This window comes from Simochromis diagramma, unplaced genomic scaffold (genome assembly GCF_900408965.1).
Source record: "Simochromis diagramma unplaced genomic scaffold, fSimDia1.1 OVJJ01000822.1, whole genome shotgun sequence".
NCBI lineage: Eukaryota > Metazoa > Chordata > Actinopteri > Cichliformes > Cichlidae > Simochromis > Simochromis diagramma.
The window spans coordinates 6,542,153-6,557,649 of NW_024387520.1; the positions used below are offsets into that span (position 1 = coordinate 6,542,153).

General features: G+C 40.6%; 1 protein-coding gene across 5 annotated transcripts in view; it reads right to left on the reverse strand.

The window, feature by feature from the left end:
* Positions 1-558: 558 nt before the first annotated feature.
* The window catches only part of LOC120726083 (probable E3 ubiquitin-protein ligase HECTD4), a 39,512-nt gene continuing 24,573 nt past the window's right edge, over positions 559-15,497 (reverse strand). For 4 of the 5 annotated variants that reach the window (XM_040019372.1, XM_040019370.1, XM_040019371.1 and 1 more), the window contains exons 54-76: positions 14,809-14,945; positions 14,566-14,726; positions 14,302-14,483; positions 14,004-14,209; positions 13,776-13,906; positions 13,432-13,637; positions 13,145-13,324; positions 11,388-12,781; positions 11,087-11,294; positions 10,784-11,007; positions 10,215-10,360; positions 10,028-10,131; positions 9,159-9,282; positions 8,311-8,501; positions 8,059-8,205; positions 7,841-7,960; positions 6,007-6,162; positions 5,215-5,318; positions 4,798-5,019; positions 4,541-4,707; positions 4,179-4,374; positions 3,157-3,379; positions 559-2,867 (exon numbers count right to left, since the gene is read on the reverse strand). In XM_040019372.1, the coding sequence (XP_039875306.1) occupies positions 2,731-2,867; positions 3,157-3,379; positions 4,179-4,374; positions 4,541-4,707; positions 4,798-5,019; positions 5,215-5,318; positions 6,007-6,162; positions 7,841-7,960; positions 8,059-8,205; positions 8,311-8,501; positions 9,159-9,282; positions 10,028-10,131; positions 10,215-10,360; positions 10,784-11,007; positions 11,087-11,294; positions 11,388-12,781; positions 13,145-13,324; positions 13,432-13,637; positions 13,776-13,906; positions 14,004-14,209; positions 14,302-14,483; positions 14,566-14,726; positions 14,809-14,945 (5,066 nt within the window). In that variant the 3' untranslated portion in view covers positions 559-2,730. Of the gene's footprint in view, positions 2,868-3,156; positions 3,380-4,178; positions 4,375-4,540; positions 4,708-4,797; positions 5,020-5,214; positions 5,319-6,006; positions 6,163-7,840; positions 7,961-8,058; positions 8,206-8,310; positions 8,502-9,158; positions 9,283-9,452; positions 9,489-10,027; positions 10,132-10,214; positions 10,361-10,783; positions 11,008-11,086; positions 11,295-11,387; positions 12,782-13,144; positions 13,325-13,431; positions 13,638-13,775; positions 13,907-14,003; positions 14,210-14,301; positions 14,484-14,565; positions 14,727-14,808; positions 14,946-15,497 lie in introns of those variants that run through there. The other variant, XM_040019373.1, reaches the window with a different exon arrangement.

The window sequence follows — 15,497 nt, forward strand, 5'->3', positions numbered from 1 at the left end:
AATACTCTTAAATGACAGCTTAAAGTTTACATTTACGCCCATGTCCATTATATAAATATTACTGGAATATGTTTCAGTAAACATAAGTAAACAAGTAAAAAAATAAACATGTGTCAGTGTTCAAATATATATAGACCTAACTGTATGTCTTAAATTTGACCTAGAAATTTCAGCAAAGCAGTATAAAAGCTCAGTAAGCACTGACAGCACACAAAGTCTTTTGGTCTCTTCCTCAATTACACATATTGCTCAAGACAGTTTTCTTTGAATAGAACACACAATGAAACAGAATCCAACTATTGAGTCAGTTTTACTGTTTTACTGGCAGTTACTTAACTGCCAGTAAAACATACAAAGCATGTTTTAAAATAGACAAACCATGACGTTATGATGAGAACTAATTGTCAAAAGAGACTGGTAACAGTCACATTCACCAAGTCACATCACCAGCACTGGCTGGTCAAGTATGAAAATGTGAGGGTTCCTGTGACCAATAACTTAAAGACCAATTAGTTAAAATGATAATTAGATCAAGAGCAAAAAAACAAAACAAAACCGTCAAAGAGTATTTGTACATGAAGACATTTCTTTATTGTGACACAAATCTCAAATGCCATCTGATTCTTTACATCTGTATAATCCATTTTTAGATATGTTAAGTTTCCGATGTGCAGAGGTAAGACAGTAAAAGTTAAGTTAATGCAACCATAAATAATTGTAATAAATATCAAGTAAATGTACAGCACACATTTTATCGTAACACCTCCTTGTATGGATATGTCCGTTTTATAACCTTTCCTACCCCTCCCAAGAAGGAGTAGTAGAAGAGAGAGCGTCCCTGTTAGCAGCGGTGTATCACCCTTCAAAAGGAACTGAACCAAAAACCAAAAAATTTGCAAGCAATCAACAACCCAATTAGTCAAATAGCAATTTTCGCTGTGTTTTTCAGTACTATCCAAGTAAAATGGCGATTTTACTCACACAAGAAAAACATGTTTCACCATGAGTAGAAGAAATTGAATCCATCTGAGTACAAGACAAAGGTGATAATAATATTATTGGTATTTCCAAAAAATTCATAAAAAATAACAACACAACAAACTGGATATCCAACAGACATCAGCTAGTTTGCTCATTTTAGAATCTTTTCTTGGAAGAGTAGTGCAAACCGAAAACCAAAAGTTATAAGGTGAAGTGAATTAGCAATTAATAAAAATTGCCAAACATAACTTTAGTCTATTTACATTTTTTTTCCATCCTATTTATTTATTTTATTTTATTGTTTTTTAAACACAGCTAAACATTTGGTTATGGGTAATTTGACCAAAAGAAAAAGAAAAGAAAAAAGCAGAATGCTGTTCATTTCTCATTAAAGAAAACTATGAAAAGGCAGAACTCAAGTTAACCCGCTGCCCCTTCCTCGGTGTACGTGTGAAGATCACGTATATTGGGAATAGGAAACCGGGACATTCACATTCAGTAGAAGTTATTACACAAACAATGTGGAAGAGCAGCAGCTCATGGGTTCCCTTCCTGCTTTCACAATGCAACATAGGTTTCACAATTTGAAATGCAACTTTATAAAAAAAACCCCAAAAAACCAAAAAAAACAGAGCAGGCTTCGATTACCATCGTCCAATCTACCTGACCCCTCGTTCTGCCACAGCTACTAAGGTATTAAAAAAAAAAAAAAAAAAAAAAAAAAACAAAAGAGAAAAAAAAATAAAAGTATCTATCTATTCATAAACTAATAGATTAATATGACTTTTTACATGACTTAAATACCCTCCCTTCAGAGACTTGGATAAAATGTAATCAGTTTATATAGGCATAAGTTAGTTTGTCCATTAGGAGTTCATTTTTATTTAAAACAGGCAGTAAACTACATAATATCCTGTACAGCACTTGTTCACACCTTCTGCCTGCTTATACTTGACAGGTTCCAAGACTAGACAGCAATACAAATTTCTTTTCTTTTTTTGGGGGGGAGAGTCATTGTACCTTAAACTCAAAAGCCATGATCATCATCTGATTTTCACACACAGCATCACCCTCTTGAGAGAGGCTCCTACAGCAAAGGCATGTTTCTGAACATCACCCCCACAGAAGGGTGGCAGAGGGAGGCAGCTAGGTTAAGCGTTAGGAGAGTAAATGTTTGTTTTGTGCCATAATGGCAATGCCAAATCCAGCGAGTCAGACCGAGATTACAGTGCTAAAATGTTAAGCAATCGTGAATTCAATTAAATTCAAAGTGCTGATCTCAAAGTTAGCCCGTAACGCTGCTAAATTCACAGAATTTGACTGAACCTTGTTAATCCTTCTGTTAAAGGAAAGGGGAGGAAAAGGTGAACAAAAAGTCTCACAGTTGGTTCACTTCAGCGTCGTCCTCAAACTCCGTGTCAGTGCCAATTCAGAATATCTTCCCTGAATTCCCTTGAAAAAATAAAATAAAAAAATAAAATACAATAACAAGAAAAAAAAAAAAAAAAAGCAAAACAAATCAAAATAATGAAACGTACAATTTGTGTAAACTGCAATATAAAGCAGGGATAAACAAAGCATTGCCACTGAAAATGTAATAAAATTAACTTTGTGACTTGTCGATGCAGCAGAGCATAAGGTCTGTCTCAGAGGAAAGTCCAGGAACTTGGGGATGAAGGGAGAAAAGGGGTCACGGGTGAGGGCGAGGTTTGGGGCACATGGGGGGGAATATTCGGTTGTCAAGTCTTCTCAGCCGCTGAGTGGGTCCTCGCGGTAGTGGATGGCGTAGCGCAGTTTCTCCAGCATCACGTCCAAAGAAGTATACTGGGGCAGTTTCACCATGAACATACAGGTCTCCACCCGGATGTAGCGCGAGTCTGGCTGACCTAAAGGAGAAACAGGAGTTCATAACCCAGCACTTCTCTCCCAGTTATGCATGTTTGCCAGTTGTTAATGAACCAGAAGCCCAATGACGTGCTACGTAGCAGGTGCTATAATAAGCTGCCAGCTATGCAGGTGTACAGTAAATGACAGCAAGCCTGAGATTTTGAATGTGTGTCTGTAATTTAACATTTTAGAGTTTGCTCAAATTTGCAAGAGAAGCTGAGATGATTTAACGTGACTACTTATGTCACTCAAGTCTGCTCGGGGCCTTGCTTAACCCTCAGATCTTACCTGCTGCTCCATCAGGAGGGGCGATCTTCATGGGGTATGGGGGAACATGGGCGGTGTCAGGCCCCCCGTCCTTGCAGGGGCACGTGAATGGGATGCGCTCCTGATTGCATGCAAACTTGATGAACTTGCAGAGCTCCTCCTGAGTGAACATCTCCAGGGCGGTCCAGAAGAACTCGATGTGCTGGTCAGTCTCCATCAGGCCCACCTGATACATTGTATGAGCCTACGAGGGAACCGAGCACATGCTGAAATTAAATACTAACCCGTGACAACACGAGGTGAGTGAAATCTCTCTGTATTTCATATATCTAGCATGAATCAATAGCAGAATAAAATAAATAAATAAACTGCCTAGCCCGACAAAGAAACTTTAATGACAAGTGACACAGACATATCACTTTCACACAAATATATGTTTCACCTCAGTGTTAATTTTGATAGCAAGCTTTGATTTAGTTTTAGGCATGTTTTAATGTTTTAATAATTTAGGCATCTAAATTCTTCTCATTTTAGTTGACTATGTATCAAAAGGTTCTTGTAGACTAAATTTGAGGTTGATTTATTTGACTAAAATATAAAGTGTATTTACCAGCTAGAGTTGCTCACACAGTTTACAAAGCGGCGTAGTTTCATGTGTGCAAAATGTGTCCATGCGTCTACTCCTCCCTGTCTTCCAAGTGTTGACATTTTGCTCCTTGTTTCACATTTTTATGAGAAACAAGGAGCCGAACTCTCCCTGCTTTCTTCAAGGCAGCAGATCAAATGTGCACCTCTAACCTTACTGCACAACTAGATTACTTCTGACTGGATCACTTCCAAACTGGCCCGCCTTTATACACAACTTTTTTAGTTCTGATTGGATCTTATTTCTCCAGAATTTTTTCATCTTGCTTTCATTTGTTAAGAAAATGTCAGTACATTTTATTTTAGTTATCATCTTCTTTGCATGTCAGACAAGAAAAAAAACTGTTGACGTGAACTATGATGACAATTATTGGTCAACAAAATTAACACTGCTTTACCTTCAGGAACTCCAAGTTGATGTAAGGCAGGCCGCAGGTGCGCAGCTCAATCTCTATAGGGCTGAGCATGGTAAGCAGCTGCAGGGGAATGATGGATCCGAGCCCTGCACGCACCGCTGTCATGCACTCCACATTCTGCAGCTCCCTCAGACGAAGGCTCCGCACCGCCCGTGCATACACATCCTTGTTCTGCCAGCTTTGCAGACAGATACAAGTACACAGGATATCCAGAATGAAATCACACCCTAATGTTCTGTGGCATTTGGCTATAAAGACAACTTACGCCGAATTAAGATAACTGCAAACAGGAACAGGAACAACAACAACAACAACAAAAATGCGATCAGTGGGATGATTTGTACCTGACAATGAGGCTCCGCCCTCCCTGACAAAGCTCCACTTCTTCACCAGTCATAGTGACATAGGTAAAGGTGCAGCAGGGACGGCTGGGGGAGTCTGGGCTTTCCCCTGAGTGGTGCTGAGAGGAAATTTCAGCACACAGGGCCTCTAGCTCTGTCTCGTCAGTCACCTTCAGCATAGGAGGGAAAAGGTAAATTTGAGGTCACTAGAGTCATGTTGGTAGCATCTAAAGGTGCTACAAACACTAATATACACTTACATTTTCAAATTTCTTGACATAATTGTAGGTAAGCACATCAGCTTCTTGCAGGTCCTGCTCTGAGTCGAGAGGCTCACCAACTAGGCCCTTCCAAAATGAGCCCAGTAAGTCCAAAGGAAGTGGCACATCTGCACGTATGGCTATGCCTAGTAGTTGGCCAAAAAAGTGCAGCAACTGTTCCTCTGCATAGCTGATAGGGCATGGAGTGAGGATATATTTCCCCTGAGAACAGCACAAATACAGATACGAATTATATTACTCCCTAACACAGCAGTTTGCATCATGTGTGATAAAACACATTTCAGTTAGTATCTAGCACACAGTCGGATATGAATGAATTTTTGGGGAAAACAAATAGAGCAAAAAAGACAAAAAAAAAAGCAGAAAACATGGTAGGTAATAGAAAATAAATATTACCTTATTACGATTGGCTGCAGCACTGGGACAGGGGAGCAGCAGGGAAAGTGCAGAACTCTGCAACTCCTTACACACCTGCCACAGGAAGTGTCTAAAAGAGCCACCTGCACACATTGATCACAGCCAGTTAGAACAGGAAGGGGGCAAATACTATTCACAGGGCTGTACATTGATTCAAAGTGCACATACAAACAAACTTTGAAAGAATTTTAGTTCAATACAAATAGACCCGGAATCTGTGCTGCAGGCTTCTGCTTATGTGATTAACTATTGCAGTATGAGAACTCCTTTTACACATGGTGCTTATTTACCCCCTCTTAAAGCCAGTTTTGTTGTTTTATTTTGATAGAAATGTCCTTCCTTTTTTTAGGTTCCGGTATTATTTTTTTTATAACAAAAAATATTGTGAAATATAGTGAAACATGGAAACTTCTATCAAAATGAAACAGAAAACCTACATTGGCCTGTAATGTCTTGAAAGTGGTCAATTTATTTTATGGCCTGACAGTGTAATTAAGTAACTGCAAATGCCACATTTACATGATCTTAGTCTCTTTACTTCTTCCTGTATTACAGAAAAACAAAATGAGCAGAGCATAATAAATCTAAGTATATCCAGTGCTTAGATTCTCAACCGATTAAAAGTTCATATATTTTGCCATTGATTTTGTATTTTGCTTTTAATACTGGTTAGTTAGTTGTACCAGTTATTTGGAAGTTTATGAATTAAAATAAAGCTCAAGCGCAAGAATCAAAGGCAGTACAGAAGTATTGTGAGGGAGAAATTCTTACTTGTGCCATGAACTTCCTCTCCAGTGAAGCGGATGTTAAAGGCGTAGGTTGGGTCTCCTCCACTGGCGAGTTTCACACAAAGCTGGGATGACGGCACACACGACAGCTGGCGTGCTGCCTGGCAGAAGTACGTGTTCTCTGATGACCTGATCTCACCTGAGGCAGACGCACCCAATCAGAAAAAAAAAAGCACGTTTGACAAGATACCTTGAAAGTATGAAGAGTATTAGGGCCACATTAAGAAAAAAAATAATTATTGATCATTTTGAGAAAAAAGGTTCTTAAATAATTCTATTTCGAGGAAGAAAAAAACCCCCCAAAATGTGCAGATTACAAACTGATGCAGCCTCTACAAGATGCTTTGTGTAGATGAGTTACTGAAACAAATTGATCAGCTGCTACATCCCACTAAACATTGGATGTTAGATAGATGCTCAGACCATGTCTATATTGGGTCTGTTGTTTTTGCAAGCAATCGACATCTATATGATGTCCAAACAAGGTCCACAATTTGGACGCCAAACCATGACCCACCTTGGAGATTAATATAATGCTCAATATATGAACTTTGGACAGGATAATTACTTTGGGCGTCACGCGGACATCTGTGACAGGTGCCGGAAATTTACATGATTAAGAAATGTAGTATTTTTTTAATTACAAATATCAACATTATTGTTATCAACATAAACAATATGTTTAAATACAGATTATTTAAAAACACCCCCCATTACTTATGTGTTATTCTATTGATTTATTCAGTACATGTTGGTATTTTTTTTTTATGTTAAAATGCAAAATAATTATGGTTAAAGTATTTTTGAAAAATTTTGAAATTCCTTTTAAAAAGAGCACATTTGTATTTAAAAAGTTTAAAAGAGCATTTGCTTTATATATGCTCCATATTTACAAGTAATCCCGTTTTATTTGTGAAGAGGTTTGTAAGAGGAAGTGAGTGTGTTTGTATTCGGTAGCAAGACTGAGAGAAGTTGCAACAGAAAGTATGAGAAGTTTATGCAATTGTGTATAAACTGGACTACTCTGCTCAGCAGTATTTGTTTATTCGCACATTTTGCAAACTGTCTGTGAGAAGCTCGGGACATTTCTGCTCCAAATCCACCGTGCAGCTGCTCACTTTTGTTTTAGCTCAGGAGCCCACGCCATCTGAAGATGTCCACTAATCGCTCTGTATTCCTTCACACATAACTGTTTCTGTACAGAAAACATGCCCTCCACCATCTGGAAACATGGGACTATAGAGCCCATAGAAGCAGTCTAAAAACAGTCTAAAATGAGTCGAAGATGTCTTCAACAACCACATTTTAGACGTTCAGTAGACGTTGAAAAAACAAAAACAACATTGCCTGGCGTTACAAAACAACCCCTTCAGTGGATCAAACATATAAACATATGACATATAAAAGGCAACACTCCGATGTCACTTGCGCAGTGGGACTGTATCTTGTGATACAATATACACACTCTTCAAAGTTTGTGTGTTTTTTTTCCTTCTGACCAGATGTTGCTTTCTGCACCATCGTTTCAAGATCCTTATTACCACACTCTGTTTATGTGCTAAAAGAGAAATCGTTTTCTTGTAACTAAAACCGATTTTGAAATATAATGTCACTAACTTAGCTACACAAGCCATTATATAGAGGATATAGCAGATGTGGCAATTTGCCTTGGAAATATTTTAATCTCCACATTTCTACATTTTTTTCTCAAAATGATCAATAATAATTTTTTCTTAATGTGGCCCTAATGCTCCATTTTGAAGTGATATTGAACTTGGAAAAACTAAAAAACGTGAACCAGTGAAAGGAATACCTACCTCCCACAATCTCTAGAGGGTCCAGTGTAATCTCTGGAGCGGCATGGTCAGCTGTCCGCTGCACTGTGGCATTCAGTACTCTGTTCATCACAGTGACCTTAGTGTCATAAAAGATTAGGCCTGCAAATAGAACAAGCGGTGAGTCATTTCAACAAAGCAAGCTTTCCAGATAGGTTACACAAACTACAACGCGAGATGTGTGCTCAGATCCCGCTCACCTTTGGCCTCACTCAACAGAGCTGCAATGCTGTTTTGATACGTATGTGTTTGTCTCAGTTCCACCAACGGCAGGAAGAAACTCTCCAGGCTGTTGTTGAGGGATTGCAGCAAAGCAAAGCGTAGGCGTAAACTCTCCACAGGCACATCTGAAAACATTGACATTTATACAAAAAGTTATGTATAGCTGACAAAACACCCCCGAGGTTTCAAACTTTTCAGTGGAACTCCAAAAGTGCTGGCAGTTTACATACTGAGCAAGCAGGCCACACGAGGATCAGCAGCATCACTGGGGTCCAGGTAGACTTCATGGGGGTGCAACCGGGATGGTGTGATAGCCAGGTGACGGCACAGTCTGTTGATGTACTGTACCAATGCCACATCCATTTCTAAGCTCCACTTTCTACAAGCCTTCTGTGCATGGCGAGTGTCTATACAGGTGCACCTGGCAGAGGAGCACGGGAGTTCTTAAATAAAGAGCTCTGAGCTCATTAAAAACATTAAAGAGCAGAAACATTATCAGATGGAGACAAGACACTCAAAGAATCCTTAATACAAACTGATCCCTAAGAGCCAATCAACTGCCAAACCAGGAAAAAAAAAAAAGAAAAAAAAAAAAGACATGAAACAACTCACACACTCGCCTTCTTAAAGGCAAGCAGAAACTCAGCAGCCATATAGAAATATCTGTGGGCAGTTATTTTTGATAGAAAGAAAAAAACAAAACAACCAAAAAACCTTCAGTTTAAATAATCACCAAAATGTTTACTACATCTGTAGAATCAGTCGACTCTGATAAAAATGGGACTTTGCCCCAAAATAAGGCTTATGAAGCTTTTTTTCCCCCACTAGAAATTCTACATATATCACCATCTTTGCAGTTAGTAATAAGACATAATATATGCATTTATTATTGTTTTTATAAAGGTTAAAAACTTCTAATTAGGGCAGAATTACTTAAAACAAAAGAAAACTGACAACATGTTAAGTTTGTTGAGTGTGTGTGTGTGTGTGTGTGTGTGTGTGTGTGTGTGTGTGTGTGTGTGTGTGTGTGTGTGTGTGTGTGTGTGTGTTTTCTCAAACAAGGCTGTTCAAATCTCACCTCTCAAAGTGAAGATCATAACCACAAGCCAAAATTGCCCTCCAGACACTGCGGATGTCCTGCTTGGCTCGGTCAACAGCAAATTTATGGAAGCCTTCTAGTGTCAAGTACTTCTCCTCTGGGACTAAAGAAACCATTCACAGCAGGTTGCATTTCATTTACAAATACATGGATCAGCTACTGATATGGAAAATTCTCACTTTTATGATAATGGGACTGGCGGTGTGTCAACAGACAAAAGTGCCTTTAAATGCAATTGTGTGGATGTCTTAAATTCTCTGGTAACCTACTTACATTAATTTCAATGTTGTGCTGCTTCATCCTACTTTCCTACAATTCAGATACAAATATTATACTTTTTCTTCTCTACAGTTTCAGCTGTTAATTAGTTTTCAGATGAAACTTAATGAAAAGGTTTATTAAGATACTAACAAAACAAAACACCCGTGCAAAACATTGCTTTTAATGATTTTGACATATGACAAAGTGTCTCGTGTCTGGTTTTGGGTGCCCTCATGAAATGACGCAACTATGGGAAAAAAATAAAAAAGCAAAAATGAAACTGCTATCATTTTGATGTTCAATTTCCATCAGGTTCCCTAAAATTTCTCTCATGACACAGCACAAACGTTTTCACTTTTACGTGTCCTTTGTTTTTATTTCACTTTTACTTGCGAAGGAACATTTGAAACTCATGGATAAGCCTGGATAAGTTCACAGCTTAGGAATGTGAATATTTCTTCACCACACATTTAGTTCTGTGGTAGTTAGGTAGTTAATTCAAAGGTTGTTTTAATCCTTTGCAAATCTTTGTGTTAGCTAAAAATTAATAGATGTGTGGAGTCAAAGTGGGAGTGTTTATTACAAACCTTCGGTTTTCTTAGCAGGAGATTTTTCCACATCTTTTTCTTCAGGTCTGGATTTCTCAGGAGATTTCGGCTTTAGCACTGTTTTCTTCTCACTCAGTGCGGTTCTGAGAGATGAGCGCATTTTAATTCAGTTATCATGGCAGTGTGTTTATGCATGTAGTTACCGTTCAAGAAGTGAGTGACGTACCTGACACTGTTAAGCACAGACTTTTCCTTAGTGGGAGGTTTGGTGATGGGCCTCTTGGTGCTTACTACCTTGCCTTGATGCTGCTCTTTTCCTGCCTTGCTGTACTTGTTCTTATTTGGCTTAGGAGTGCCATACTTTCTTAGAATCTAAAAAAATAAAACATTTTGTAAGTTGTTGTGTACAAAAGTTGAAAAGTTGTTTTAAAACAAAAAGGTCAATTAAATTAAATTACAGTTAAATTATTTATTTATTTTTTTTTTGAATTATAGTAATCCATCTATCCATTTTCTTCAATTTTTCGAATTCAGGTTAGGGGCATTTAACCTGGCCCCACTAATTCAATGTCTTTGAACTGTGGGAGGAATCAGAGAACCTGAAGAGAACCACGCTGACACCGGGAGAACATACAAACTCCACACAGAAAAGGTCCTGATTTAATTCAAACTCAGGGCCTTCTCTCTGTGAGGTGACAGTCCAAACTAAAACCGAGCCAGCCATTTGACTAACAAATTTTTGATTTAACTATATCAAAGAATTCACAAGTTTACTGTTGAGCACTTGTTTAATACCTGAGTAAGTTGGTCCTCAAGTACTTTCTTGGGAGGTCGAACATTGGTGAAGAAAGTATGCAGTAGGTTGCCTGGTGTCTGAGAGTTGATCTGCTCCTTGCTGAGGTAAATGTCAGACACTTTAACGGGCTTGGCTGGCGTGAGGCTGAGCATCTGCTCCGAGTGGACACAGCTCTTAAAAATATCTGTGAGGACATCTCGGGCTCCAGGTACAAGCTTGTCACCTTCAAACAGAAGAATTTTAATTTAGACAAAGTAAGAAAACTAAAAGCAGCAAATATGTGATTGTAGTTAAGTGACAACCTTTGACTGTTTTCTCCAAGAAGTAGTCTTCAAGGGCAGAGCTTCCCTGTGTGTCAAACAGGCTTTGGTTAACACTGGAAGCCGTGAGGATCTCCTCATTGGTCAGCTCCATTAGTTCTTCTTCACCTTCCAGGCTGGACAAGCCAATCAGGTCACTGCTGTTGAAAAGACTGGCACGAATTTTTTCCACTTTGGCTCGAGAACGCACCTATAGTCACCAAAAGAGAAATTTTCCTTACATTTTCAACATCTTAAGCACAAAATCAATCAGATGGAATAATAATGATTTGAATCAGCTCACCTCAATGACAGCGTAACCCTTGATGGGTCTGGCCATGACTGCATTGCTCTCTAATGAGGTGACTGTGTGCATAGAGCCCCCATCTGACGCGGATGGCGTTTCTGCACTGTCGACAGGTTCCCCTAAGCTGCCGAGACTCCCAAGACTCCCTGTGCTACACAGGGAGGTATCTAGACTCTCCTGACTAGAAACTGTCTGTGACTCTTGGAGTCCCTGCTGGGGGTATGTAACGGCAGAAGCTGCAGCCGCAGGAGTGAGAGGTGGGACGGCTAAAAGCTCCTGATCGACGGAAAGTTCACTGGCAGTGCGGGAGACCCCCTGAGAGGAGCTGCAGATAGAGGTCTGGCTGGTAGAAGCTGAAGCACTCACACTCATAGCTGGAGTTACACTACTGGAGCTGTCGGGACTCTCGGGACCTCCGTTGTTTGCAAAGGGGCGCTCAGGTTCAGGACACACTTTACCATCCTGAAGGCTTGCAACACCAGTCCCAGGTTTTTTCTTGGGGTCCTCCTCCTGGAGAGGAATGAAGACTTCATCTTTAAAGAGCCCCCCATGTGCGTTGCAAGCCCTTCGGATAGCATTACGGACAACAGCCTCCTCCAGGTGCGTGGGAATACCTGAGAGCACCAGCAGGCGACTGTGAGCAGTGGGTCCAACCAGAGCCTGGCAGGCGTCCGTTACTGCATCGCTGGTTACGCTTAAGCCCTGTGGGTCCTTGTTGGCAAGGTGTCGTAAGATCATCAGCAGAGTAAGGCAGCGGTGGAACCACAGCATGTCCTCAGGTTTACTACCTGCCATGTTCAGCAGGGCACTGTCACTCTCTGACAGCCTTGCACCTCCACTTCCCCGTTTACCAGACACTGCTGCCACTGCAGCTGCTGCTCTCTCACGCTTCATCTTCACCTTCTTACGCTTTGATAGCAAACTGGGGCTCTGCGGTGTCTGGCCTGGGGATGATGATGAGGATGAAGAAGAATCACTAAGGTTAGGGGCACTGGTGGAGGACAGCGCTCCCACTGAAGAGCCGCCAACATTGAGAGGAAGTGTCACCTCTGCAACAGCCAGACACACTTCCATCAGGGCATGAAAGTATGTGGAGAATCGACTCTGCTCTGCACCCAGGGCCAATGCAATGCCTCCGGATGAGGACCCCCCTGCTCCAGCCCCTCCAGCAGTCCATCCCTGAGTTTCCCGGTCATAGAGCTTTCGGAGTTCTGTCTGCAGGGCCATGAGCACTGCGAGACAGGGGTTAAGCAAAAGAGCAATTGAACTTGAAAGACCAGCAGGGCTCTTGCGCTGCTCCAATTGGTGGATCTTCCGCAAAAGTTCCGCTAACAAGTGAAAGATGAGTTCTTTGATGGAGGGAGCCAGATCAGTTGTCCAAACCAAACCACCTAAGAACAACGACCAAGAAAATAATCAAAATTGGGATCTTGGGAAATCTTTATGCACCTAAATGTCTCGTGACTTATGGATGAAGTGGTATGCCCTTTAAGTACAAGGTTCGTAAGCTTTGAGTTGTTACTTCTAACTAAAAGGACATTAAAATGAATAATAAAAATTTAAAACTAAATATCACAATTTAGGATTTTGAAATCTTTTTTTTTTTGAAATCTCACAATTTAGGATTTAATGGGTGAAATCTACATTTGTGTGTTTAATGTAATACTACAACTGCTATACGACAGGGATACAGAAATATGGCAATGAAATACAACATGCACATTAAATGGTGTCACAATGGATATTCCTCCTACCAAGTAGTTCTACCACTTGTAGCAGCACAGATGAGGGAACTGTGTCCAGCTCATCCTCTGATCGTTCACTGCTCTCTCCCAGCTTCCATGTTAGCAGCTGTTCAGCAAATGCCATGGCTAATGGAAACTCCAGTGGCAAGGAGTGCAACACCAGCACAGCACCAGGAGGGGGGGACACCCCTACAATTAAGACAAAGGGATACTTCATTACATTTAATGGGTACAGAGTTTATTCACAAAACAGCTAAAGCAGCGTATATAAATTCCCTTTGGAATTAGATACTAACCAAGCTTGATGTGCACTTTATCAGTAGGGATCATAACAGAGGGATATTGATTGGTGGTGGGTGGGGGAGTAAGGCCTGTGTTGGTAGGTGAAGCATCCAGAGGATAACACACAGCCTCCATCAGATTCAGCTGGCCATTTCTCCGCACCTTGTGACCCAGGCCATACACCATGACTCGAGCCCAAGGGGCCTTGTACAGACTTGAGCTAATGGAGTAGAAAAGATTAAGATGTCATTTTTGCTATCAATTTGATTTTGTTTTTAAGTTTTCTCTCCTATGTTTTTTATTTTATTTATTTATTTATTTTATTAAAGCTGTTATTTAATAAACCACCATAACTCACTCTTTACGACAGCCTAGCTGGCTTTCTTTGCAGGACACGATCACAAATGCAGCTCCTGGAAAGCTGACATCCATGCTTACTTTGGATTCTGACACTGGGAACTCCTCAGATGTAAACTGCTCTGGTGCATTCTGTCAAGAATCACCCCAATTGTAAGAGTTGTAACAGCTTGTAAACATGCACCCTGAGATACATGTATTAAATTAATAACAGATTGGCAGAACAGACCTGTAGAAAGCAGCATATCTGCTTTGTAAGCTCAAGTAAGCTTTCTTCTCCTTGATGCAAGGCACGGGTGATGGCCACTGTCAACCACTCCCGGATTGGCTGAGCGTTGCCCTGGTAAAACAGGTCTGTGGGGGAGCAACTTTGGCCCTCAAGGTTGTGCAATACTGACTGAGCCAGCAGAACAGAACTTGAACTGATTGTGCCATCTGCAGGAAGAAAAAATTGTCACATTTACCACTAATAGAATATGCACATGGTATTAAGGTGTTTCATTATAATATCGTATAGCCACACTCACCAGGGAGGGGTGGAGCCAGCAGCTGGTTAGATAGAAGCTGCAAGTGTTCCAAGGTGATGTCACGGATAGCAGGTATGTGGAAGAGACGAGTGAAGGTGTGCGGATTCTTGGGGGCAAAGATGTTGAGCAAGGCCATGCGGCAGTATAATCTGGCCAGTGCACTCTCACAGCGAAGAAGTTCCCTAAAATAAAGCAGAGCTGCATGAATGATTCTGTGCAGCATGTAGACGTGTCATATTTATCCTCATTGGATTCACATGTTACCTGTGAATCTGAATGTTGCTACTGTCTAATGAGACCAAGCCATTAGCCGCAGTACGGCGAGATCCAGCAGGTGGGCGTTCCAGCATTTCAATTGGATACCAGTACCTGACAAGCACACCCTCACTACGCAGGTATGTCTCCACCTGTACCAGTTCATTCACCTTAACAAAGCAAACAGTTTGTTCATCAGCATCTTTGTTGTTAAGATAGAAAACGCTTATAATGGTAAATGAGTATACTTACAGAGTCCACATCCAGCACAACACCATGCAAACCAAAAGTTTTTAACATGCCCCTGATGGCAAATTTCGGCAGTGCTGTTCCCCCTGTTGTGCTGTTGGTATTGTTGCTGTCAGGACATCGGATGACCACAGTCAAGCCTGTGTTGAAACAGTACATCACCACGAGGATCATTTAAATGACATCACATCATATTACAGTGGTCCCTCGCTATAATGCAGTTCACCTTTCCTGGCCTCGCTGTTTTGTGGATTTTTTTTTGTGCAATTTTGCATGCTTTTTTTTTTTTTTAACAGCACATTGTGTTTGTGTCCTGATTGGCTGTAGACCACTGTCAATCAATCTCATGCCGTGTCTCCTGTACAGTACAGAATGCGTTCAGCTTGTCAAATTTACATAAATCTTCAAACGCTAGCAGTGTGACTCTGAAGTGCTGCACTGTATGTTTGTAAGTTCTCACCAACAAATGCAACAATGTCGATGAAATGTTTTGCACCATCAAAGGCACCTGCAGGTTCCTTTGGTTTCATTCTATGGTTTGAACTTTGAGAGTGTTTAAACAAGAGAGAAAAGTGTGATGATGTTCATGCCTGTCTGAGAAAAGTGTATAAAGTGTGTAGTGCGGGGTTTTACAGTCTTAAAACATCTATAATAACTGTAAAAAATAAAGGTGGGTACTTTGCAGACTTCAC